Consider the following 27,618-nt stretch of genomic DNA (forward strand, 5'->3'; position numbering starts at 1 on the left):
TATCCAGTTGGTTGGGTGATCCAATCCAAGAACTATTTGTTCATGCTTAATTGGGATGCTTTCCTTGCTTGTGGCGTGAACACCTAAAGCAGCACAATAATTGATTCCAAAAGGTCACACTAACTAGTTTGCCCAACTGGTCTAGATGCACTTTGTGGACTTGAAGCCTGGTTCGCATTGCCAACAGGAAATGAAGCCTGCTTCCGGGTGAACGTTGGCCTCCACATCATTTTTATGAACAGAATTTCAATGCATCGAGGGAGGGGACCTTCGGATCTGATCTGACCTCATCAGGCTGCGACTTTCACCATTTATTCAGGCGGTTTGCTGCTGAGTGTGAAGCTTCTAGGGATGAGACTCCACACCTCAGAATCCGAGGCCACGGTTCTCAGTCGGAAAAGGTTGGATAGCAGCCTCCTATGGTTATGAGCTTTGGGTTGTGATCGAAAGAGCAAGATTGTGGATACAAGTGGTCAAAATCAGTTTGCTCCGTAGGGTGGCTTTGATTTACTCGAAGAGATGGGGAGAAGAGCTCACAGCGGAGGTGCTGCTCCTTCATAACAAGAGGAGTCAGTGGAGGTGGCCCGGGCGGACGCCTCCATCTCAAGGTGTTCCGGGCATGGAGGGATTATGTTTTAGAGCTGGCCTGACTACACCTTGGTTTCTTCTTGGTGGAGGTGGAAGAGATAGCTGTTATGGTTTCACATCAAGGTGCAATGATGAGCTCCCATGAAAAACCCATGCAAGCATCGTCACAACAGTCAAACCCCACACAGGGACGTCTGAGCCGAGATCTGCTCACATTTCCACCTATTTTCCTCCATTTTTTTTTCTACTACACACCAGTCCCCCGATAATTTTGTCCATCTAATATTGCAGCAAAGTAGGGACATTTTTCTTTCCCAGACTTATTTTGGCCAGAGCCATGTGCAAGTTTCCAGCTGAGTAATATGGCATCATTTGTGCTGCACACACAAATGCTGTTTCTGCTCCACTTAACATGTCTTAGGTTGCATAAATTGTCGATAGAGATTACAATGCACATCTCCCGTCTACACACACACAACCTCCAACGCTTTCCCATTTGTAATCACATAAGAAGCACACACTTGTACTTGAAACGCACACACATTATTCACACCCGACACTGTGAGCGTGCATGCACATATACTATGTGCAACACACGCTGTGTTGTATGAATTTTGGAATGAGGGCACGGTTGGGTGGCAGCCAGAATTTTGCAGCAAGTGATGACACTGAATTTACATATTCATTTTCCCTTTCAGAAATCCACTTCCTGCTCACAGACGCGGCTTTAAGATGGAATAAAATATGCACGTCACAATTATTGTGTGCAGAAAAAAAAAAAAACACAATCAGATTTTTGTTTTACTGTATTTCCATTGATTTAGAGGACAAGCAGGGCAAAGAACAAACGGGAAACGGGAAGTAGGACAACATCTCGCTCAGTTTGAAGCATAACATAAAGGATTCTGTTGGTGGCCAGATAGGCGACACGGTCCAAGGCAGCAAAATTGGGTTTAAGCCATTGCCTCATAGAGGGATTCATATTATATTCTCATGGAGATTTACCTTCAAAGGCGTAGGCCAGCAAAATACTTATTCAGTTGATCTCATTTTATACAGACTTTGAAGAAAACAATAAAACATAGCTGCTGCTATAGAGCTATATATGGAAATTCAAAAGTTCAGGAATCTTAACCTGAACGTCTGTCCAATGTATGACATCACACCGGCCCACAAGCCAATTGTTGTCTTTACACTTACAAAAAAATACATGAATTCAAGGCTGGAACACATTTGCGGTAGTCCTGAAATCAGCAGTCTTGTTATATAAACAATCTTTGAGTTTTGCTCTCGCAGTGAAGCAGGGACAATCTCTGTTTGGGGGAAGTAGTCATCGCCGCTCATTGTCGGACACAGAGGTCAGAGGTTAGTTAGTTAGTGCGGTGGAGCCTCATTGTCTGAAACGTTGGCATCATTTAACATGAGAATACTACATTTAGAGGTCAGAAACATGGAAAAAGCATAATAGGTCAACCGTTAGGCATCATGGGATATGTAGTTTTTCGCCAAATCACTGTGAAAACTATTGTAGAAAAAAGCTAGATAATACATTGGAAATTACGGTACTCAAAAAAGGCTGTTTAACCCTACAACCTGCAAAGTATTTCACAAAAATATTGATGTGTCATGTTAAAAAGGCTCTTAGTGTCGTGTAGGAATGTTTTTCTTTGTTTTATGTAGAGCAAACTAACCGTTATTTTATCGTGTTGACCAAACGGTTTCTTTTTTGGTGCACAATTCCTTTGTTTAATATCCAGGTGTTCTTTTGCAAGTCTGTGTAAAGAGCGCCTGTGTAAATGTCATCTCTTCTATGGTTTGCTTTAAAATAAACTAAATAAAATTACAGAAATTGAAGAATGAGCTCATCCAGACAAAGTACCTTTAAAGTGTCCTCAAATGCATCAACAGAAAAGTTCCATTTAGTTTTGTCTGAGTTGTTACGGACAACAAATTGCACTTGCTCTAAGGATTACGTCTCAACAAAGACAAATGAGTGTTGCTGCGTCCAAAAGTATTGACAAATACAGTAAATGACCGATGCCCTTTCTCTCTCCTGCTCCCTCCGATAATTCCTCGCTGTGATGAGCAACAGTCACGTCAGGAGAAAAGGCAGCTTTAGCTGAGGACGGATTTTTCAACTATTGTGCATAATCAAGTACGTCCCCATTTGCTTTTACGTGATTAGACTTGGTGAAACACTGCCTGCCTTCAGCTTCAAGAGCCCCCATCTGTTAAAATGTTTAACTGACACCCTCTTAGCTTTGACAGAAGATCTATCACCGTTTTCTACCTCGGAAGCTCTGCAGAGGTGGGGACACCCCCCCCAACCTCCCAAGCCCCCACTCGTCCTCCCTATCTCTTTCGCTCCGTGCGCTCTCGTCTGAACTTGGCAGGAGATCGATTTCCTTCCTGGGGCGAAGTGTTCAGATGACTGATGCTGAGAACAGGAGAGGAACAGGAGAGAGCACGGCGCTCCCATCACTTCTAGCACCAAAGTACTGTTGACAGGATTCTAAGAAGTGCGACCTCAGAACTGATGAGACAGCAGTAAGGAAGGCACGGGAGGATGCTACCAGGACGAACAGTTGGGTAGCGCGGGAGCACACCTGAGTGTCGACCCTCCCGTTTTCACGGGGCAACTCCTGAATTTTGCCGTTTTGTACCTGCGTATTTTAACACAGCCAGTAAAGAAGCATGAAACTAAAATATCTTCAATCTATCCATTTTCCCTCCGTTTATCCAGGTTCGGTTGCGGGGGCAGCAGCCTAAGCATGCAAGCCCAGATTTTCTTTCTCCACGGCTACTTCATCTAACTCCTCCTAGAGCTGTCCCAGGCCCGTTGAGAGACATAGTCTCTCCAACGTGTCCTTGGTCTTCCCTAAGACCTCCTAGTGTTCAGATGTGCCCTGAACACCTCCCCAGGGGAGACGTAAGTAATGCATCTTGACCAGATGCCCAAGGTTACTTTTACCTTCATTCAAGACTGTTCCCAAAGACACGATGTGGCAGCGAGATCAACCACCGCCACCTTCATGTTTTCAGGGCACATATAGACAAACAACCATTCACACTCACATTCATACCTATGGACAATTGGAAGTCGCCAATTAAACTAGCATGTTTTTGGAATGTGGGAGGAAACCGGAGTACCCGGAGAAAACCCACGCATGCACGGGGAGAACATGCAAACTCCACACAGAGATGGTTGAGGGTGGAATTGAACTCGGGTCTCCTGGCTGTGAGGCCTTTCATTCATCATTTATATGTATTTATATGCATTTCCAATCGTAAAACAACAGCATCATTATATAACTAACTAGAACATTTTTGGCTTCCTGAAAAGATTAGATTTCTGATTCGGTTAACTTCTGTTTCGGTGAGTGACTAAATTATTATATTATTTATAGTGAATAAATTACTGAGGCTAATCAAGGTTAGCTAACTGTCTTGTCCTAGCTGCTAACAAGGACGTTATGTAAAATACATTAAAAACATAGCTGGACTCCGACAGTGCATTAACTCATAACTCAGTTATTTATATGTTTTTTTTTTTGTTTTTTTTATTTGCGGTTCAATCATTTATTTCTCTGGGCACTTCCTGTTGGATGATAATTTCAATGATTTAATTAGCTTCCTGTTTGACGGCAGGAGTGTTTTTTATTGAGGACAAAGTGGCCGCTGGTCTTGAGCGAAACTTTGCTATGGTTATTTGTTATGATCAGCATCTTTCTTCCAAAGCCCCTGAGAGGTCATTGCCTTTGAGTGGAAATCCTTTTTCCATAATGTTGACTGTTGGCATCGTGCATCGGGGGTTGTTGAAGCACAGACACTTTCTATAAATGTTGCTCTTACGTTTGCCAGGTGCAATATGAAATTATGCCATATTGTCGTTTTGTTTATTCATAAGCGACTCACTGCAGGACTGACTCATGAGCGAGTCTGATGCGATATATAATAGATTAGCACATCCTGAAGAATTAGTCGGCAGTGCAGCCAACACAATACAAATAAAAACAATGAAATGAAATTAGACACTGAATTTGGTACCACAGGTAAGAGCTTTGAGATACTAATTCTTTTTTTTTTTATTATTTTCATTTAGCAAAAACAACTTAATGCAAGCTGCTTGAAGGCTCCCTATTGTCTGTGAAATCCCCCCCATGATTAGAGCTTAAAGGCATTAAGCATAAAAGTATAATTCCAGTGCACATTATATTCTTTTTATTATATAATCACCATTATATTGAGTGTTTCCCTAATGTCCTCCTGAAAGATTCAGCATGACTGCTTTTCAATGCGGACCTTTTCTGTTCCATTTAGGGTTTGTCTGAAGGGTAAAAATGGCATCCCTTACGTGTGATGAAAAAAAAAGTGATGGTCATCATTAAAAAATATTTTGTATTCAGGAATGTAGTTTATTTTTCTGTCACGTTTTACAATGGTGTCTTTTTGGAATAAAGAAAAAAATCCACATAAATTAGGGCTGAAACTAACAATTATATTCTTTTCATCGAGTAATCTGTCCAAGATCAGGGGTGTCCAAACAGCAGAGGAGGGTAAATCAGTATGAACCAAAAATGAACCATTAATATGCGTCAGATTTATTTTGCCTTTCAAAAAAAAAACACAAATATTACACTTGGATGTATCAATTTCAGCTATGCTGCCTTTATGGAAAAATGTCAATGTGTAGGACAGTGGCAGATGCACGGAGCAATAGGGAGCTTGCATGGATGCTGTTCCACTTAAGTGTGTGCAGGTAGCTGTGGCTGAGTGATTAGACCTCTTAGTGAGTGTACCCACCTCTCAGCGGCCATCCTTCACCCTGACAGCTGGGCTGTGGAAGTGGACGCATCCCTGCCTCCCTGTTTTATGACCATTATTTGCAAGGGTTCTCGTGCGGTTATGTGTTTCACTGTCAGGTTGGAATATGCTTGTTGAAAGTACTCAAAGAGGAAGCATGGACTCTGTGTAGAGAGGCCCACAGGTTTTCAACACAGAACCAAATAGTGATATCTCAAACTCGTACAGAGTAGAAAGAGACATGTACAGTGTCTTACATAAGTGAGTACAATGGAACCTTGGTTAGCGTCAGTGGCGTCATTAGGCGTATTTTAGGGGGTCTTCAGGGATGCATCTTAAACTCCCCCTAAATAATTTTATATTTTTTGATTTTTTTTTTTTTTACAAAAAAATCCGAATTTCATATAATGCAAAAGCAGGCTAATAAGAAAGCCAATAAGCAGGCTAATACTAGCCGACTACTACTACTAGTAGTAATAAGATGACTAATGACGATAGTAATAATAATAGGCTAATTAATAATACAATAACGATTATTATATAATTGATCACTGTCCACTGGACAGAATGGTTGCAGAGCTTGAGCAGCGTTTTTTTGCAGTGTAGATTGTGTGTACTTGTGTACATTTAATGGTGGCCTAAAACAATTGAGTATCTCTACTAAATCTGTCCAAAAGTGGGAAAGTTATATCCCGGTTCTTGTTCCTTATTTGTTTATTTTTAATGTCTACTACATTCATTCATATCCTGTGCATCTCCAGGGGGCTAAGCCCCCCCTGTCCTCGGAACCTAGTGACGCCCCTGGTTAGTGTTCACCCTGGTTAGCGTGTTTTTCAGTTAACATGGAAAATTTTGTCTTGGTTTACATACATTTTCTGGTCAAGCTTGTGGTGTGTGAGTCTAGTTGACTGTAGGGGTGTTATTTCATATCTACGGGGCTCTAATAATGTTAAAAACCATGGTTGGGCAATATTTTTTTCTATACCGATATAGACTCTTCCAATGATATGAAAATGACTACAGGAAAAAGCGGTAGAAAATGAATGAATGAATGAATGGAATGTTTGGAGCAGAAACATGGTACCTTGGTTTTTGTAATTAATTTGTTCTGAAAGATCAGACAAAAACTGGTGCAATTGTCTTCATACCAAAACTGGCATTTTGATGGATCCCAGACGCCTCCTCGGTGAGGTAATCTGGGCATACCTCATTGAGAGGTGTCCCTGGGGGGTGGAGGGATGTCTGTGCTTCCCGACTGACACTGCTACCGCCCAAACCCGACCCGGATAAGCAGAAGAAAATAACCGGACGACTGGATGGAATGCTGTTATTTTCAGAGGACGGTAAATCAATAGTGCCTTCCAAGCTACGCTAAGTTATATCCAAGATTTGTTGCTAAGAAACGCACACAATGCTCAACATATCCAAGATTCCTTTGAGAGTCAACACTTTGAAGCGAAGTACTCTTTTGTGTTTGCATTTCATAGATTGTGCTGCCATTTGACAAACTTTAACATAGTAATGCAGATGAAGTCAAAGAAACGACACACAGAAATGATTGACAGCCATTGTCACAAACAGCAATCAAACAGAGTGACACCACAAACAATGACTGACAACAGTGAATAAAGCTTTTGTTCCAAAGGAAGATAACAATGAAATAGATTAGTGCCTCATCCAAGCCTCCAGCACAGACACACGCTGACGTTTTACAGTGTGTCTTTACCAAGCAAACAGGTTGAACACATCATTATTAGCCCAAGTCCATCGTTGTTCTTCTGCCTTTTGATTTTGTCCTCCAACAATTCCTCTGATGAAGTCTGAGTGCAAGATTAAGTGTTTGAATTTCTAAGATGTTGTAAACAAATTTGAATTAGTTTCCTTTTTGCTTCCCGTGCCTTCAACTTTTTCAGAAGTTGTTTTGTAAAAGGGAAGGACACGCTTTGATTGCTTTCAAAATGTTTAGACATATGTCCTTGTTTGGCATAATGAGTCTTAATGAGCACTATTTCCTTGTCTGTATATAAGGCATTGCTTCTCAAATAGTGGGGCACCTACCCAGGATGGCTGTGATAGACGGGGTGGATGTTCATTATTTCACCACATAATCACCATCAGTGGTTCGCATGTGTTGCCAATGGTGGTTGAAAAGAACAGATTATATTAAGAAATGCCCATATTTTTCACAATATAGTGATATATATATCTCACTATATTGACGGTTACTATGGTCCCCATGATGTCATTATATGGTCATATCACCTTGTACTTCAGTATGTGCCAAAAAATAAAAAAGAAAGAAAAATACAAAATAATAAAAAATACATCAATTATATTAGAACGGCATGAAGTGAACAAATGTAACAGAGTACCAGATGGAGGGGTAGGAATTAATAATCTTTGCTTCTTCCTACTCCTTTTGGACATGTGGAACTGGGAACTGATTATGTGATGCATTCAATTGTAATCTGATGAAATTAAACCATTACCAATTAAAACGGTATAAAAATTGCCGTAAATTTTTGTTCTGCCCGAATAAGATAATTGCTCACTTAGAAAGTAACTTTATCTGCAGATTTCCTCCACATTTATATCTAAAAAAAGGACCCTACTTGGTGGCGTTGTGTGTTGCTGCACAAAGAAAACAAACAAAAAGCACAGGTGGCTTCAACAAGAATCCTCAGAATTAAGGAATAAAGAGCACTGAATGTGAAGTGTGTTTGTTGGAATCCCTAGACTGCCATTTGGTACAGTAAATGTCAGCGGCACAGCCAAGCAGGCTAATCTGTGTGTGTGTGTGTGTGTGTGTTCTTCAGAGTTTCAAAGCAAATTAGAGTTGCTCCTTCTGCTCGACTAACAATAAGGTTTTCAAGGGTGTTCTATGGCTGTTGTTGACATGTGATACCACATTAAAAGAATTTGCAGATCGACACAGAAATGTCATTATGGTTGTGGTATTTATTGTTTGGAAGTCTTGCTGTATGTGGAGATGCACTTTTCACATAAAATGGAGCATGACTGAAGCTTGGGGTTGCATTTCCTGTGTGTCTTAATCTACTTGGTACAAAACAGGGGTCCCTGTGTCATGGCCGCATCTCTTCACATCAATGGTAGTGGTGTGTGTGTCATGAACGAACGGGTCAAAAGAACTAGTTCTTTTTTGTCAACGGAATGAACGAGGTCACCGCCCCTAAAATACCCGTTCGGTCGCAAATACTTTTTTTTGATTGGCTGGAGAGTCAGTTCACCGTTTTTTTGCAGGGCAGGAGTATCTGCGTGAGAGACTGAGAGATTGACCGACAGTTGAGTCGGAACGAACGTGAACGAGAACATGAGTGAACTGACTGACTCGACTGCACAGGAGGGAGATCACAGGCGACCGATTGACTGAAATGAACGGATCTTTTTACTGAATGAACGGTTTTGGTGTGGAGTGACAAGAAGAAAATCTTAAACTATGAGGGTATTCAGGGGTTATTTCTCGAGATAGTGAATAGACGGATGGATGAGACAATGTTTTTCATTACCAGCTTTTGCACCACTGAAAGTGCAAAGATAAGAGAGAAGGTTTGAATTCTATTTTGTGTCCCATTCTAGACCATATGATTTAACACTGATGTTGACAAAAAAGTTGTATTGGATTTCAGCTGCAGTGTACCTTTTTAGGCTTCTGGGGCTTTTACAGTCATTGTTGTGAGCTCCGTGTATAAAAAGTTCAGAAGAACAAGAGAGGGCTTTGAGAACACATGTTATTAAATCTACTTTTCATGGGGGCTATGGTCCATGCATACCAGGGAATGCTGAAAATCAGCCAATAATTGATAAGTCTCTTTTTAACACCTACTCCGACCATTCCAGCCCTAAATATGCCTCACACACTGATTAAACCTGTTTTTAATTGTGTGAAAAGATGCAATAAAATTCATGGTGTAGCCAGATTCAGGACACAAACACTGTATGGTGAATTATCCTCCTATTCTGTGTGGAAGTGGTAATCTTTTGGCTTCTTACCTTGTCACATTTAGAATAAATACTTCGGAGGCTAACAGTGTAACAGTGTAACAGTGTTATTTAATGTTTACACTGCTCTAATAATGGTTAAAAACATATTTAGAAAGTCTTAAACAGGTTTTCATCCTACGTTGCAGAAATTCACTTATCGACTTTCAGGCTTTTTGTGAGATCTTCCTTCCCAACACATTTAATTGAAAAATAAAAATGTATCATGATCCTAATGTAAGTGAATGTGATTGTGATCATTTTAGCATATGTCAGATAGATTATAATATAAACCACCCTCTTGACAAATGTGTGTGGGTTCCCGGTATGTTAGTAACATTGTGTGTGGCGTGGTTACACACTTAAAGCACCCCTCATTTTGGGCCTGTGTGTGTCTCAGCATGTCTGTGTGTGGCAGGGTCACAGGCTGACTTCACATGGGAACAAATGGCAGGATTTCGGTCGGAAAAAAAAAAAAAAAAAAACTTGAAACAAACCAAACTAATAAAACACACCTAACAATTAAAGCTGGTCAGACCTCCCACAGCAGTGCTAGTCCGATTCTTTTATTATGCCTTCATTACAATTAGGATGCCACCTCTGCTTTAAAGTATATAATGCATATAAAACATGTGGGGAATGTGGATAAAATAAAAACAAATGACGGAGCCTATCCTGGACTGGTCGCCAACCAATCACAGGGCACATATAGACAAACAACCATTCACACTCACATTCATACCTATGGACAATTTGGAGTCGCTAATTAACCTAGCATGTTTTTGGAATGTGGGAGGAAACCGGAGTACCCGGAGAAAACCCACGCCTGCATGGGGAGAACATGCAAACTCCACACAGAGATGGCCGAGGGTGGAATTGAACTTGGGTCTCCTAGCTGTGAGGCCTGCGTGCTAACCACTCGTAATAGAAACAGTTTCCCCATTAATTGTTAATACGGTAAACAAATACACACTTCGTTGTGCAGGTTATGCCCACATTTAATCATTCAGGCTGAGAATTATTGCTATAGATGAACCAACCCAAGAGAATCATTAACCTAATGATAAATAAACAGGGTCCTATTCTGAAGACCCCAGATCTGAGACCCTAGTTGTCCTATGGAGGAAAGTCATTTTGGCTGCTTGTAACGGATCTTGTCATTTCGGTCACTACCCAAAGCTTAGGAACGTAGATCGAACAGTCCATTGAGAGATTCAGTGAAAGCTGAAGATCACTTCCTGATGAAGCCAACAGGACCACATCATCCGTACAAAGCAAAGACCCAATCCCGCAGCCACCAAACCGGATCCCCTCAACGCCTTGGCTGCACCTCTGAATTCTGTCCATAAAGGTTAAAAACAGAATTGTCTCCTCCGCATTGAGAGGAGCCAGATGAGATAGCTTGGGCATCAGGTCAGGATGCCTCCTCCCTGGGGAGACCCAAGACATGTTGGAGAGACTATGTCTCTCAACTGAAAAAGATTGCTTAGATTGCTGCTCCCAAGACCCGACCTCCATTGCAGTATACCTGCACCTTTTGCAAGCTTCTGGGTCATAAGCACCCAAAATCCTGCTTTTTAAAGCTCAAATAAATGGTACATTCCTTCTTGTTAAAGGCTGAACCCAAAATGAGAAGTGAGGGTATTGTCAAAGGGCTCACAGAATGTCATGCACCACAATAACTCCCATGATGCCTGGCAGTCTTCTTGGCTTTCTCTAAATGTCTGTATGTCAGTCTTTGTGTTAGAAATATCACATTATCATGAGCAGAATGGCAGCTAGATAAAAATGGCTTTCCAAGACTCCCTGCATTTGCTGAAAGAAAGTAGGTGATGTCATGAGTCGTTTTATAAATTGTTATGACAGAGAGCCTCAACATAGTATGCTCGTCCCCTCCCTGTTAATTGAATAGTCGGTCAAATTTCTGTCAGTGAAGATTTCCTTTATCGGATTACTGTCCTAATTTAGTGAGAAATGTATTTTAATAATGACAAAAATCAGTGATTTAGCATTTACAATACAAATTTCCCCACTGAGGGACGAATAAAGGCATATCTTATTTAGATAGCCTTTGCTATTAAATGTGTGGATAAATTAGTCATGATCTCACAATCAAAAAAACACAAACACTGCTGTAAGATTAGGCAAAATATTTTGTACTTGTAAACAAAGACAAAGAAAAATATTTGCTCAACGTTAATCCTGTGATGGTTGCCGAGCTGTGGTTTTGTAAAGTTGGGGGCATGGTGGACCATGGCAGTTAAAATTCCCAAGTTCAGGACATTAAAGGGCACATTTTTCCAGAAAGTATTGGTTACTATCCAAAACCTAGGCATTTGGTTCCTGTGTCTTCCTGGTTATTTTTGTATAGATAGTATTTAGTAATCCATACATGCAATGTATTAAAATTATAAAGCGTCTTTGAGTATCCCATGAGGATCATTTCAGTATCTCATTGCCGGTTTTGGTAACCAAGTATGGTCACTTTTGGTAAAGCACTGACGTTTGAGTCCAATTTCCTTGGGAGCATCAAAATTCTGAGGGACAACCAGGACTCATTTGTCGCATTGAAAGTAGGCAACAAATCATATTTTGTAATAGACTCCCTTTATTGTCATTGCACAAAAACACAATAGTGAAATTGCCAACGAAATGTCGTTGTAATTCTGACACATCTGTAGTGTTTTCAACGGGGATGTTGGTGACACCAAGCTAAACCACGAACGAAGACCCTGGAGTTCCACTGGAAAGTTTAATTGTCTTCTTTTACAGATATGTCTGTGTGTGTTCGCGCGTGGTGAAAACTGTAACAGAAAAGGTGCATCTCAACATCTTGAGCGGCTGCTACATTATAAAATGCCCCAAGCCCAATCAATCACAAAAAACAATATCCAAATATACCAAAATAAATCACAATGCAGTCAAACTCACGGCATTCCTGCATGGTAACTCAACGTGGGTAACATCCACAACGTTCCGTGCAGTCTCAATGGGCGATCTCCTTCCTCGCGATACCCGGAAGTGAACCGGAAGTGCATCTCCGAAAACCGAAAGTGGACCGCTGCGATAACATTTTTTAATACGAATTTGTATAAACAATTAATTACTTGCCTAAACAACTTTTAATCACTTCTAGCAAAATACTCACCCTTAACATTGCTTATTTAAACCCATTAACTTATATTCGGAAAATTGCCTTAAGGGCAGCACAACATCCAAAGTCTGATGTTATGAACTTCAGGTTGAAAAGAAGGCAGAAAGATAAAAAATTCATTATTTTGTATTGAAATGCATTATTATGATTATTGTGATTATTATTTTTCCAGTGCCCAGAATGGCGCTTGGCGTCTTATTGTGTGCTTTCAGTTACAAAGTCCAGCCAGGATGCTCTCTGCTCTGCTCTGCCAGCTCTCAACCCTGCACAGGCTAACAAAGCTGCCACGACCAACCACTGAATAAAAGTCATTTTTTTATTTGACTAAACTTGCACTGAAAGCTGTAAATATTCATGGATATGTCACCAGGGGGATGTTGAATAGCTGTGTGCTTGACTGAGCGTCAATGTGTGTGAATCTGGCTGTGCATGTTAAACTACTAGCTAGCAAAACACGCATCACTCTGTATAATATCGATTTCCTCAGTGTCCACTCTTGACCATCCCTTAAGATGCCTTACGGTAGTTAATGTCACATTTTGTAAATTAATTATGTTTGCAAAGGCATAGTTTTGTCCATGAGGGGATGGCTCAGACATAAAAGAAAACCTGCGTCTCTTTGGAAGCGTCAAGACAACAAGTAATTGCATAAAACCGCTTTATAATTCTCAGGGCGTTGACTCGATCGCAACTGGCCAGTTTATCGGAGAAGATATTTTGCCTCTCATCTAAGCAGGCTTCATGAGTTCATGCTCAGTGACTCGGTGGGACAAACACTATTGACTAGGTAAGACAGCTCTTGTCAGAAAAATTGGCGCGACATCCACAGTATTTAGGAGGAGGTATGTCCCAACAGAGCGGAACCATTGTTGATCCAAGTTCTCAGACTAGAGCTGACTTATCTAGTCATTGACCAGGCATGAATAGAGAAAGACTGAAACTTTCTGAACGTTTGTGTGGGTTTACGCTACCTGTTGTCAGCATATGTGGATTCTGTGAGCTTCCATTGTTGGTTTGGTTCGGATATGCTTGGAACATGCGTGCACATGGCCTCCGTTTTTGTCGATAACTCTTTACAAGGAAAGGAGAGACATCCTGGAAACAAACTCCCCACGTAGGGACTCAACTGTTTGACAAAACTTTATTGTCATATCATTGAAGAGCCAAAACAACACTTTTTTGTTTTGTTTTTGCTGTTGAAAACAGGTTAAAGGTCAGGTTAGAGGACGACTAAAGTGGCGAATCAAGTAATACTGAACCTTTTTCATTGAAAATATTTCTTTACAGTTTTAAATCATCTTGTTTTGACATTTAATGTTTGGAACTTGGAACAAGATATTAAATGCATACTTTGGTCTCATTCTGTCTGGCTCTATATGCCACCAACACAAAACTATTTACATTACAACAAAGCAGGAGCATATGTAAAGTAATGGTATAATATTACATTTCTAAGCATTACCTTGACAAACTTCTATCAGTTCAGCGTCAGCACGGTTCTTTGTTATAAGACTTCAAAAATGCATTCACATCCCGAGCTCCCAGCGCACTATGCCGTGGTCTCTTAGTGTTAGCTGCTCGCGCTGTTTGAAAGCCAGACTCTGACAGTTGGGGAGGGAAAAAATGAGGCCAAAGATGCTTTGTAACAGCTCCCTTTGTAGCTTCAGCCATTATTCTGCCACGAACAAAGTGACGAACTGTGGCTGCAGATAGCTCAGCACTACAGTAGAATTGGCATTAGTGGACCACCGGCGTCAGGATGTCCGCATAAAAAGAGCATGAATGCTTTTAAATAACTAATAGCACAGCAAAAGCAAGCTACTTATCCAAAATGTAAAATATGGTAATTAATTCATAATTAATGATATTTATATTGCTATTACAAACAAAACATGGATATAAAGTATGTCAGGAAAAAAAATATATAAATACATGAATGAGTATGTATATATTTCTACAAAAATATGAAAACCTAAGGTAAATAATAAACCACAGTGATGCTAAGCGGCATAATTCCGAGCTATAACCATATCAAGTTTGACGATGATGATTATATTTTTCACATGAGTTGGCAGACACTGAGGTGAGTTACATCAGCAAAGACAGATAATCAGGCGAAGTGAATGATGCATAAGAGAAGAGCTGGGGGCTACAGTTAAAAGGGTTCATTCTGAATGTCCTATCACACTAAAATACATGTACAGCATGTGATGTAACCTCGCAATCCAAGTATTTGTGTTGGGTCTACATTTTTGTCTTGTTTTGCTTAAACGGTTTTCCGTCAGCAGCTTGTTCCATCAGTTTTTTTTTTATTTTTAGCAATTTTGTGTGTGTGTTTTTTTTTAAACTGACACTTTGGATTGAAGCCTAATTGGTGGCTACATTTTTGGCTGTTATTAAAGCCACCGGGCTTGAAACAAGGAAGCCCACTGTAACTGCCAAGTTTGACAAGAGACTGATCCAATCTTGAAAGGAATCGATTGAAAAATGACTCTAATGTAAAATATAATACGGTTCTTTTTGTCCCGACCCAGGGTCAGCAAACGCCCCATTATCTTATTCTGAGGACCTCTCCTGTCAGCAGGGTGAAGTTCACCCATACACTTTTCCAATGTCAAATGAAAAAGTTAAGAGTCCTAGTCGCTAAATCAGTTACCGTACAATGTTTGCTTTTGCTTGGATGGGACTGGTTTTATTTAGTGCAGATTTGGATGAGCGGCACACCTTGGACACAGCGCTTGGACACCACCTTGCTTCTAAAATATGGCCGGCCGCTTTGTCCAAAAGCTGCCAAAAATCGGGATTACCTTGACAGCAATATTGGCACTTACATTGGATTAGCTCATAACAAAACATTATCTCTTGGAAATTACCGTACAGGGATATAGAGGCGGGGAATGATAAGAACATTATCAACAATCTAGAATAGGTTCAACTCATAAATTTGTAAATACTTATGAAGCTAATTATATGTTTTCTGCACAGTTACTTAAACAAGCTGCCGTCCTTCCTGAGTCAATTATTGTGAACTGGTATATCTTAAATGAATGTCTTGTGACATCGGCAGTATGCTAACCGTAAGGATTTAGAAGGGGTTTGCAAATAGTCAATACTCCCCTGACCCTCGGTGATTTAGGGTGGATGCTGGTTTCAAGACCACAGCAAGAGTCTTTAATTAAGGGATGGAAAGTCAACATTGGATCACAGGCAAATGGCTCAGCAAAGGACTGGCAGAGAGATGAATGTCCAGTGACTCGTCAGAGTTCTTACATTGACTGCTTAGTAGTACTTCAGCAACTTCATGAAGAATTGGCAAAGCACAGAAGGCAATCATAGACTGTCTTCTCCTCCCATGAATGGATTTACTATCACCTTCTGTATATGTAAAATGATAATCATTACATTGCTGAGGTTGTATTCCAAGTGTATTTGTGACAATGAGGGGTGTAGAGTGGATCCATTCATGTTTCCGCAAAGACGCAAAGATTTTTGAATAAATGAAACTGGGTCCACAAGAACGAAGCAAGATGAGATTTTGACATGAATTTTAAGTAAAGTACAATGAAAACTTATGACTGTACAAACTAGTTTTTTTAACCGAGTCACAAAACAACGCAAGCTTGTTTTGAAATAATTATTGTCCGGAAAACTGACATTAAACAATATTATTGTTAACTTTTTTTCGACCAAATAAACCACAAATGATTGTGAGTCGTTCCAGGAATTACAACAGGAAAGCAGAGTTGAGCTTACGGAAACGCCTTCTCCGAAACTTGAAATCTTTAACTTCTTTCTCGTTTTCACCAGGTGTCAAGTAGACGCTGGTGTGAGCTCATTATTTTGTATGAGCTTTGAAGAACATGAGATGTAAAGATTACCAGCGTGTAAGTCGGGAGAAAAAATACGAGTGATCTTTTTGCCCCGCTAATGAATTCTTTTGAGTCCTTAGTATTCCCCCCTGTGCAGGAAGAACCACATTTTGAACAAAAAAATACCTTATTTTCCTTTTTCTAAGTAAATGGAAAGAATCCTGATCATTCACGACTTCATTCTCTCAGATTAAAAAAAATATATTAATTGATAATTAATATATTTTAATATATATACTCCAAGCTAAAGACGTCAGCCACTGTTTGTTCGCTACTCATCTCCCCTTGGACACACATAAACAAAAGCCTTGTTCATATTTTAAATGGCTTATTTACTCTAATAATGTTGAAAACCGTATTTATTCGGTCATAAGCAGGTTTTCTATGAAAATATTCCATTTAAAATTCACTTATCATGGTTAGATCTGGAACCAATTAACCGCGATAAACGAGGGATTACTGCAGGGGTGGGCAGACTACAGAGCATGGGTCACAACAGGCCCCCCTCAGCTTCACTTCATCATTTCCAAATTCCACGCGACACACAAAGTAACCTACCCACTGCACCGTGTGGGCATACAAACAAACACCCATATATCCCGCCGCAATGCATGCAGGGTAGCTTGTTGTACTCTGCCAACATTTTGCTAAATTTGTAGAGGAGGTCGTTGGAGAAGTAAACAAACTCTTGATATCCAATGTTCATATTGCTGTTGCAGCTGGACTACCCAGCATGTCTTGTGGTCATTTGGAAATAACCGTTTAAAGTTATGTGTTATGTTTAGCGCTTAGTTGTTGTGAATCACCCACGTAGTCGTACTCATTAATTTATGAGATATGTTAAGTTGCTGTGGATATGTTGTGTTTTTGTTTTGTTGCACTGTGAGCAAGTATGTCGTTCTGTTTGATGACCGCCAAATTTTATTAACCCAATAGGGCCCGTGAAAAATAATGCATTATGTGTTAATTATGCCACTGTTACTCTCATGTTATTCTATTGTTTATGAATTGACAGTCCATGAATGACAAAATGATTTTTTTTTACTTACTACAAGGCCCAAATGTGCATTGTTACATTTGGCTCAAACACTACCCTTCTAGGCAGTAGCAATGTACACATACATCCTGTCTCCTGGGTAGCATCCCAGTTGTAGAAGCCTCTCATCCTCGTCTACCAACATTGCACAAGTATACAACGGGTGCAGGAAGGTGAGGGTACATGTGTCTTGGTGAGACTGTGGATTGCATCTGAATGAAAACCTGGTCCTCCCTGGGGTGAACTGGAGCTCGCAGACTATTCTGACTGAGGCAGCCCCTTCATCTTTACAGATGGAGGAGCTTGAGGTCTGTAATAATGTGCCAAAGTATGGTCAGAGCCTTGTGGTCCATGGGAATTATGTGCCAGAAGCCCAGAAAAAAAATCATCTCTGTGCTTACAACTGAGTACAGTGGAGATAGCTGTATATAGTATCCATTCTAATTACATATTCATGGTGTATGCCACAGTCCTTGAACCAGAACAATCATTTACAGCTATTAAATCACCACTTAATAGCTAATTACTATGAGCTCTGATTAGCCGTAGATGGAAATTGAAAGGGCATTACAGCATATGGACATCACCCAGGCAACACTATAACAGGGTATTTAAATGACAGGGTCTGTATCGTAAATGATAACAATATCATCATGCACGTTAGTGAGCATCTGAAGGTATTTGGATGAGAAAAAGTGGAAATGCTGATGAAATAATTATAAAACCAGAAGTAGGGTTGATATAAGCACAGATAAACAAGTTGTTGGACGAACATTTCAATGAACCTTCTGTAAGCTAACCTCCAAAGGACCATCCCACCTCTCGACACTCAGCCACCAGGTCGTTGTAGTTGTAATTGTTAATTTGTTGCTGCCTCCATTCCTCCCTACTATGGTTTCTGTTGGTCCCTGTTCCGACTGAAGGGGACCACAGAATAATGCCTGGTCTCAGGTTAATGTTATCTCAGCCGGGATCTTGAGCTGCTGCCTTCAGAAATCTGTTTCATGACAGTGGTGGAGATGTGGTTGTCAGATAGATTGGGCGTGTACAATGTTCCTGTGCTTTGGGCAGGTTGTTCTGCCAGCAGCGGAATCCTTTCTACATCCACTCTGAAGGAGATGATGTCATTCTTGGCTCCCTTCTGGATTTATTGTCATCCTTGGGAAACACTGGGAATTCCAAGTGCATCTATCCATTCATACTGGATGCTGCTTGTCCTCAATCGGGGTTGTGGGGTTATGCTGGAGACTATCCCAGCTGACTTTGGGGCAAAGACAAGGTACACCCTGGACTAGTCGAGTACAAGAATAAGTCATGTAAAATGTCAATTTACCATTTATTTTGCTTTTTCTGCGTGTGAAATGTAGGAGACCTGAGTTCAATTCCACCCTCGGCCATCTGTGCGTGTGTTTTCTCCGGGTACTCCGGTTTCCTCCCACATTCCAAAAACATGCTAGGTTAATTGGCCACTCCAAATTGTCCATAGGTATGAATGTGAGTGTGAATGGTTGTTTGTCTATATGTGCCCTGTGATTGGCTGGAAATCAGTCCAGGGTGTGAGGTAGGCTTAAGTCTTGTGCGAGATGTGCTGAAGTCTTAGTAAATATGATGTTTTAGTTCAGTCTGTCACATTCCTCATTACTTCTGGCGTGGCGGCTTGTTTATTTATCTGTTTGTTCCTCAGTTCCGCTTGTCATGCCCTTCTTCTGTATTACTTCTTCTTTTCTTCTGTTCTGTTTTCGGCCGCCTTGACTTTCTTGCTCCTGCACACCCGGTGCTAATTTGTGTGGTGATTGTTTAGTTCAGCCGGTGGCATCCTTTATTTTTTTGGAGCATTTCATATGTTACCAATGCCTCGTGCCATCTGTGTGTGTTTTGGCGACATGCTTCTGCTAGTTTGTTTTTTTCTGCTCTACAGTTATTCTATTTAAAGCCTTTTTACCTGCACTGGCTTCCAGTCTCTGCATCTTGGGGTCATCGTCACAACAGTTCATGACACAGTCCTTCAGAAAATGCAAAAATACCCAAGAATTAATCCTTCGACGCTTACTGAGCTGATTTCTCACATCCGGTCTTGAAGGCGTTTGTGCAACATGCATGTGACTTCAAATTGGAGTTATCAAATCTCAACTCAAAATAACAGCATACAATTAGGTATAATTAAGTATTTAAATTCTTTGCGTAATGTATCTTTTCATGCTGCGCAGCTTAGGTTCAGGATGAAATATGGTGTGGTGTGAAACTGGCACAACCACATGATGGTGAGTACAACTTACTTTGCCAATTCCAAGACCCCGCCATCTGTCATGTTTCATTACATTAATATTGGATCCAAGTACCTCTCCTTCCCTTCATGCTGCTCTTTTCGGCATCTTTAAGGGCAAAAAAAAAATGCACCACAAGGTTTTTGTTTACCTTTGTGCGCAATTGAGATGATGTATTTTCGGCACTTTAAATCCAGCTCAAACCTCAGACTGTTGACCGCTGCGACACGCGGAAAAAGCCCTCAGGCTGCGTCTCCAAGCAGGTGTATTGCTAAACCTTTCCATTTGATGCAATGTAAAACACAAGCCAGACGGTAAGCCTGCCAAGCACACAGACAGGAAGGCAGGCACTGGGGTGTTAGTGGTAGAAAAACAAAGAAAAACAGACTTGCTCTTCCAGCTTTTCCCTAAAAGCTTGTTAATTCCAATTTAGCTGTCAATGGGATGTCTGTGGGACGCTCGGGTGTTTGTTTGGCTGTGTATAGAATTGTGTTTTTTGAGAGAATATGAGGCGGTTATTACAGTGTTTTGCCACCTCGCACCCTTGCTGTGTGAGATGTCACATTCGCCAGCCAATTAGTTTGATGCCTGATGAAAAGTTAATTTCCTCTAAGTGTAATGGGTCATCATTCTATTTTCTATGGGTTAACAGGAGAACGGGGAGATGATTTTAAAGCAATTTTACAAATGTGATTTAACAAGGATTTCACATCCCTGATGATAAGCTGTCAGGATCATGACTAACCATTTGAAAATGCCATAACATGTCTTCAGAGACTGCGAGGAAGCTTATGAGAGTCAGTTAAATATTGACTAAAACATTGATCAACAGGCAGTGTAACATGTAACTGCAGTTATCAGTTTGAGTTTATTTTGAAATACATTTATTCTCAAATGCAACGAAGCAAAAATTTGGCAAACTCTATATAACTGCTGCTGTACGTTTGTTTGTTCTCCGATGCTAACAAAAGTATGAAATGGCTTTGTCGGCGGAATAGGTGTTTGTCGTTATGTACATTTTTAGCTGTGTTTTTCTCTGTTTTTATATTGCTAAAACAGGGGTCCCCAACCACCGGGCCGGGGACCGGTACCAGCCCGTGGCGCATTTGCTACCAGGCCGCACAGAAATTAGATGGGGCCATCTTGTCTCAATGAAACAAGCTCAGGCCTCCCACTGATTCAGCGGGTGAGTTACGTATATTTTCCCTGCACTTAACATTTGCGTCGTGTTATTTTATATTTGCTGTAATTTTCTGCCACACATTGCTAGTCCGTGGAAAAAAAAGACCCAAATCACACCGGCCCGTGGTTGGGGACCCCTGCCCTAGAAAGCAGAGCAAAGAGATAGACGTGAGTTCATGTCTTACATAATGATGCTGGATGATGGACAAAATTACAAAAAAAGGTGCAGTTTCCCTTTAAATATGGGCCTGTGAAGCAAAGTGGAGCATATTTGGTAAAATTAGCCACAACAATTAGCCACTTTATTAGGGACCCACATTTCAGGCCCCACCATGCATATAATATGATAACAAACTGCAATGATACAATATTGGTCCAGAAGTAAGCACCCGGCAGGCCCATAAAAATGTTTGACCATACAAATTCAAAGTCAGTTGCCTCTATACTTTTGTTCTACCATGTTAATAAATTAGTGTAAAAGGAGCCCGCATCCAATCAGTGGTCGACATAGACCAGTTACTCGCTATTCACTGCCCTTTATCAACGTGCATACAGAAAATGTGTCCATGTGTGACAGAGTCTGGATTTTTTTTTTTCTCCTGGCACTTAATTAGTGCTGCATATTCTAAGACTCAGACTTAAAACATCCTGGTATAATAATTGAAATCACCCGCCTCTGGGTCAGTGCTAAACTTTCCTCATCTTTTTTGGGTTCCGTAGCTTGTCCGAGCGGTGCTATCCAGGCATGAATTGCTTTAATATGCAGCTGCGGTGCATTAATGATTTACATTCAGTCGCAGCGCTTTGTACCTCTTCAGAAACTAATGTCGTGCTCACGTCTCAGGTGGGGGGAATTGTAAGCCTTATGATGATGTTCTATTATTCAGTTGTAGACCAGGCTTCTAGCACTTCCTTTTAATGCTTTAAACACCCCTGACGTGTTTTAAACCATGATGTTGAACATTTTAAATATAGAAAATGTGGCATGCACGCTCCCCTTTTGCCATGAACAGCACAGGTAACTCTTAATGGTGCAACTTTCAACAGGACTATGCACATTTTTGCCTGCAATTACTGTAGCTCAGGGGTCCACAGTTACATTTCTCCTAGGGCCAGAATTTTTCTTGGCAGACACTTTAAGGGCCAGTAATGTAAAAAAAAAAAAAATGCTGATAATATATATTACAACGTTATTGTTCACCATGACTGGTCCCCTTGTACGAAGAGCCAGTGTCATTACCCACTGAGCTATCCAGCCACTTCCAAAGAAAGTGCTGCATCAGTATGAGCACTTCTCTATGAGACTGAATGGTTCCATTATTTGGATGATATTTGGTGGGATAACCGAAAGGTGGGCCGTCTATTTCCCTTTACATATCTAATGCCAATTTTACAGTAAAACTAGCCTATCATGAAACGATGTTAGCAAAATAATGAAATGCGTTAAGTCATTCAGTCTCAGCCATTTTTCAAAAGCCAACCCCTTCAATAATGACCATATTTTCAATGATTTTTCAAGGCACAGATTATTTTGTTCTATTATAGTATAAACATGGAACCTACGAAAGAAAGATTAGCTCCAGTCTTTCACGAGAAAAAAAAAAGTTTGTTTCTACCTTTTTTTGTTCTTTAGTAGAACCTCGGTAAGCAGTAGAACATGCAGTCGGTTCATTGTTGGGATTGGGCGTTTGGGTTTATAAAAATGTATAAATATGTCTTTGGTATTGGAAGAGGTAATGAGCTGTCTCTTTTTATCTGCTTTTATATCTTTAGAACGGACAGAAAAAAGGCGTGTCATATAAATATTTTATATGATGGGCAAAATTCCAAAAAATGCAGTTTTTCCTTTCACTTTCTCTTTTCTGAGTGGCGTGGCAACTGCTTTATATGCTCTTTGTTCTTTCATTCTGGGCTGTTTCCTCAATCTTACATGAATAATTGATGATAGAGTCCAGCGCTGTAACCAAATATATTGTACTTATTTTTGAATACAGTTTGAAACCTTTTTAAATTGTGTGGTCATTGACTTACTACTCCGATAGCAACGTGGTCCAAAGAACTGGGAGGTAATCCTGTACGCATTCATCAGAAAATCTGCATTAAATCAGACAACTAAACTTCAATTCAGTATAAAAAAAAATAGTAGCCTGACTTCCACTCTTTCATGTAACTTGGATGTAAAATAATCTTTACTTGGGCATTCTTAAGGGTTCCAAGACTCTGCTGGATTCTGTCATCTTTGTTTATTTATTACTCTGCCAGAGGGGCTTATTTTTTCACACTTTTGGGTGTGTGTGTCAATAGGTCCTTTCTTTGAAGTATGCAACCTGCCGGGGCTTAGTAGTTGTATTCCCTCGCTGTGCAGTGCTGTAATTGAGCTTCCAAAACCTTTGGGAAAAAATGTGTTGCTCTTTTCCTGATCATGGAGATACGAGTTTATTGAAAGCCGGATCCAAATCCTGCTTTTAGAATTGGATAAGACTTTTTTTCCACTTTAAAACTCCCTTTAAAACCTTCCTTTCACACAATATGCTTGCTTTATTGCAGTCGATTTGGTTTTACTTCGATCAGCTGCTTAATGATTCGCCAAATAATTCCAATAGCCTTTAAGTCATTAAATATGAACATACTGACACAAGAGTTTTGAGTTCCAGAAGTGATAAAGTAAGTAGAGTAGCTTCTGCGGTGCCTAATTTAATCATTGTGTAACAGTGTCTTGACTGATGTATTCATTGTTCTATGATGACACTGGGAAATCTCAGCACTTGTTAATTAGCCTCCCACTCACATCGTAATTCTTCCTTTTTTTTTTCGCATCGGAGCTGTCTTTTTGTGTTCAACATCATAATTTCATTCGTACTTTGGGAAATTAAAACCCCTTGAAGCAACCCTTCCTCTGCACTCTATCACAGCATCTGTGGTTTTTGGCAGCGCTATCCCTGTATGCATTCACAAACAGCTAGCTCTGAGTGTCCCCTTATCAGACTACTTGGAAATAAAGTCTCCAGAAGAGATTCCTCAAGCAAACCATGCCAGACAGTCATTGTTTGTCAAGTAATGTCAAGGTGAGCCTGCACGGAAATTAAAAGCCAAACAATCATCTGCCTCCCCCAAGGTGAAAGAAGGATATTTTTGAATCTGGTGAAAGACGTTTTGTCCCGATGGATCTGTGGGATTTTAGCAGCACAAGGTCACATTTTCTAAACAAATAAGTGAACTGCTAGATTGCTACATAATACTTCAGAACGTGATATTGGCTTCCACTTCCTGAAGATTATGCTTAATTGAGTTTTTAAGCCTTAACTTAGCAGCATCTTTGTTCAAGTTGCAGGCTTCATTTCATCATTTCGACCATCGAGATCAAGGGTGGGCAAACTAGGACCCGGGGGCCACATCCGGCACATCAAGTGTTTGAATACGGCCCGCCCGTTCTTTCCAAAGTATTTCATTTAAACTTAAGATACAACCTTTTGATGGTTTAAGTAGCTGTTTTATCAATTTCGTTATTTGATGTGGACACTTTTACAGATACAATAATTCCAGGTGGACTGTTACGTGTAAAATATATAGTATATAGTAAAGTCATAAAGTTTGCCCACCCCTGATCTAGATGGTGATAAACTGTTCCTTCCATACGGGAGTTGCCTCCTCGTTACTACTGAATGATGCTGTCAGTCAATTGCTATGTTGCATTAGTAGCAGTTGACAGGGCACCGCTACCATGCTAACGTATCAACGTCTGGTCATTGTCGACTATAAAATGAAAGAGCTCTTTTAGCATCTGTCCCTGTGACAAAAACAAGCTTTTAGCTCACTGATTGGAAGTCATTGGCTTTTGTGGCAACCAGCAGATTTCACCTTATCCTTCACACCCAGCGTGAGCTGTTGCGTTGCACGAACAACTGTTGGCAGATCTGCGTTCACTGACAGATGGGTAATGGCAGAGGAGCTCACATTTGACACACTGACACTCAACAGTGATGTATCTTAAAATAACTCTAGAGGTGCTCAACTTGATATGTATATTTGCGTACACGGAGCAGAGTGGGCGGGCGTTTATATTGACTCAGGAAGAAATCTCAGCTGAGGAAGCCTGTGGGAAAACGATGCAAATAATGTAACCATCCATGTATTGCCATTTGGTATTCAGATAGCAATGAATGCACACCTGAATACCTACAGTATACTCAGCAGTGGCAAATCTGTTTACCAAAAATCCAACCACGTATGCAGGCAGGGGCTGGAGCCCAATCGAGCTGACTGAGGGTGAAAGGCGGACTGGTCACCAGCCAGTCGGGGTGATTTTCAAAGGGGGATTTAGTGGTAATGGATTCTACACCATCTGTGTGAACAGCAGCTCTGTGAACCACTACATAACCAATGGCCTAGTTTTCCCACAAAGTTCCAGAGTGTGTTGACTTTACACATTTGGGGTGTTCCATGCAGCAAGTGTTAATTGAGCCTGTGATGTAGAGAAAAAGCACATCGAGGTAACTGTATTAGGTCAGTGAAAGCAATTAACATCTTATTAGCTAGTACAATATATCCGCCGTCTTAGCTGCACTGTCCCGAAGGTGGTGGTTGGTCCACTTTAGTAAAGATGCATGTTATTGCTGTGGCGCCGGAATTAAAGTGTGCTGGTCTTACAGTAAATACACATTGTTGATTTAATTTCATTTAACATTACATAGCCATTCATTCATTCATTTTGTACTGCTTATCCTCACGAGGGTCGCGGGAGGTGCTGGGGCCTATCCCAGCTGTCTTCGGGCGGGACTGGTCGCCAGTCAATCACAGGGCACATATAGACAAACAACCATTCACACTCACATTCATACCTATGGACAATTTGGAGTCGCCAATTAACCTAGCATGTTTTTGGAATGTGGGAGGAAACCGGAGTACCCGGAGAAAACCCACGCATGCATGGGGAGAACATGCAAACTCCACACAGAGATGGCCGAGAGTGGGATTGAACTCGGGTCTCCTAGCAACCACTCGTCCACCATGCAGCCATTACGTCGCCACTTGAAACTAATTTGGCAAATCCCAATTCCAACTTTGTTTTAAATAGTAAATATTCAAAGTCATCTTTGATGCTTGCTGTGCGGCATGATGGGAGGTGATTGTTAATGTTTTGTTCTGTTAGCCTAATGGCGCGGAACACAAGTTTTATAACACAATGTTTTATAAGGCATGACTTTATCCAGTTTTAATGGCTGTTGTCATTTATTTGAACTCTGGCTTGGCTGTTTCTCATGTTTTTCTTGTGCTTTGCATGGCTCAGGCGGTATAGGGTTTGCCCCCCTTCATGACCATGTGGAAGGATCTGAACCCCCAGTTGCTCCTAGTGCTGTGTCATCCGTGTCATTGAGCTTCGGCCATCCTGAAGTGTAAGTAAAAGCACATTTATGGTATGTGTTTCATGAGGTAAATGCTTTATGTAGGCATTGTTCATTCTCCAAGGTCACAGGGAAAAGGCCCGCCAAACACTGTATTGGTTGCCAGGGCACATACCTGTAATGTAGCCACTCTTGCATCATCACTGAGAGGGAGCTCAACCCACACTGCCTGCACACAAATCAGGTGAGTGGACCGCTAAACTGTCAATGACTCGTCTGAAGGCATTCAGGAGATAAAATCCTAACATTCTGCAATGCAGTTTGGCTTTTTTTTCGTGATCTTTACACAATTGAGAAAATCCCCTCATACATACTTTCCAGGCATCATTTTATTAAGGTTGTCAGAGTAATGGGAGAGAGGGTGGGTGACAAGGGCATGGGTCAATGAGCAATGAATTATGGAAATGGCTATTTCATATTTTCCCTCCATCACTCCCTGGTGCTTTCCATTTCCAGGCGGGCTATTGAAGCTGCATTCTACAATTTAGCACACATATTAAATAGTTAGTAAATATGCATTATTAATTGTCATTGTAATAATCAAGGATTTGGCCGGTCATCCATTTCTAGTTGTTTGCCCTATCACCGACATTGTATGCAACAGCTGCTATGTGCCTGTTTTTGTGTGTGCCTGCATAAAATGTGTCTGCTAGTCGGTGTTACCAACAGCCTGGACCCTCAATATGCTCATGACATCAATTAAAGTGAAACAGCTTTAATTACTGCTGCCCCAATTATAATTCAGCCTCTGTAGACCTGCCTACTCAATAGCAGCGCGACTCACAAGCAGACGTAAATGCATAACAAAGACAGGGCAAACACATTTGCTCATGTACTGTACAGTGCATCCGGAAAGTATTCACAGCGCTTCACTTTTTCTACATTTTGTCATGTTACAGCCTCATTCCAAATTGTATTAATTTAATCTCTTACCTCAAAATTCTACACAAAATACTCCATTATGACAATGTGAAAAAAGGTTTTTTTGACATGTTTTGAATTTATTAAAAATAGAAAACAAAAAAATCACATTTACATAAGTATTCACAGCCTTTGCTTAATACTTTGTTGATCCACCTTTGGCAGCAATTACAGCCTCAAGTCTTTTTGAATATGATCCCACAAGTTTAGCACACCTATCTTTAGGCAGTTTTGCCCATTTTTCTTTGCAATAAGTCTCAAGCTCCATCAGGTTGGATGGGAGACGTCTGTGCACAGCCATTTTCAGATCTCTCCAGAGATGTTCGATCGGATTCAAGTCTGGGCTCTGGCTGGGCCACTCCAGGACATTCACGGAGTGGTTCTGAAGCCAATCTTTTGA

The 27,618-nt window shown here is 40.7% G+C and overlaps 1 protein-coding gene across 1 annotated transcript in view; it reads left to right on the forward strand.

Moving 5' to 3' along the window:
* The window catches only part of galt (galactose-1-phosphate uridylyltransferase), a 127,283-nt gene extending 100,717 nt beyond the window's left edge, over window positions 1-26,566 (forward strand). Inside the window, exons 13-14 of the mRNA XM_078794310.1 lie at window positions 26,183-26,288; window positions 26,362-26,566. Coding sequence (XP_078650436.1) covers window positions 26,183-26,288; window positions 26,362-26,485 — 230 coding nt within the window. The 3' untranslated portion in view covers window positions 26,486-26,566. The remainder of the gene's footprint in view (window positions 1-26,182; window positions 26,289-26,361) is intronic.
* The last annotated feature ends 1,052 nt before the right edge of the window (window positions 26,567-27,618 follow it).

This window comes from Doryrhamphus excisus, linkage group LG10 (genome assembly GCF_037039965.1).
Source record: "Doryrhamphus excisus strain RoL-2023G ecotype Guam linkage group LG10, RoL_Dexc_Guam_v1.1, whole genome shotgun sequence".
In the NCBI taxonomy this organism is placed as follows: Eukaryota; Metazoa; Chordata; class Actinopteri; order Syngnathiformes; family Syngnathidae; genus Doryrhamphus; species Doryrhamphus excisus.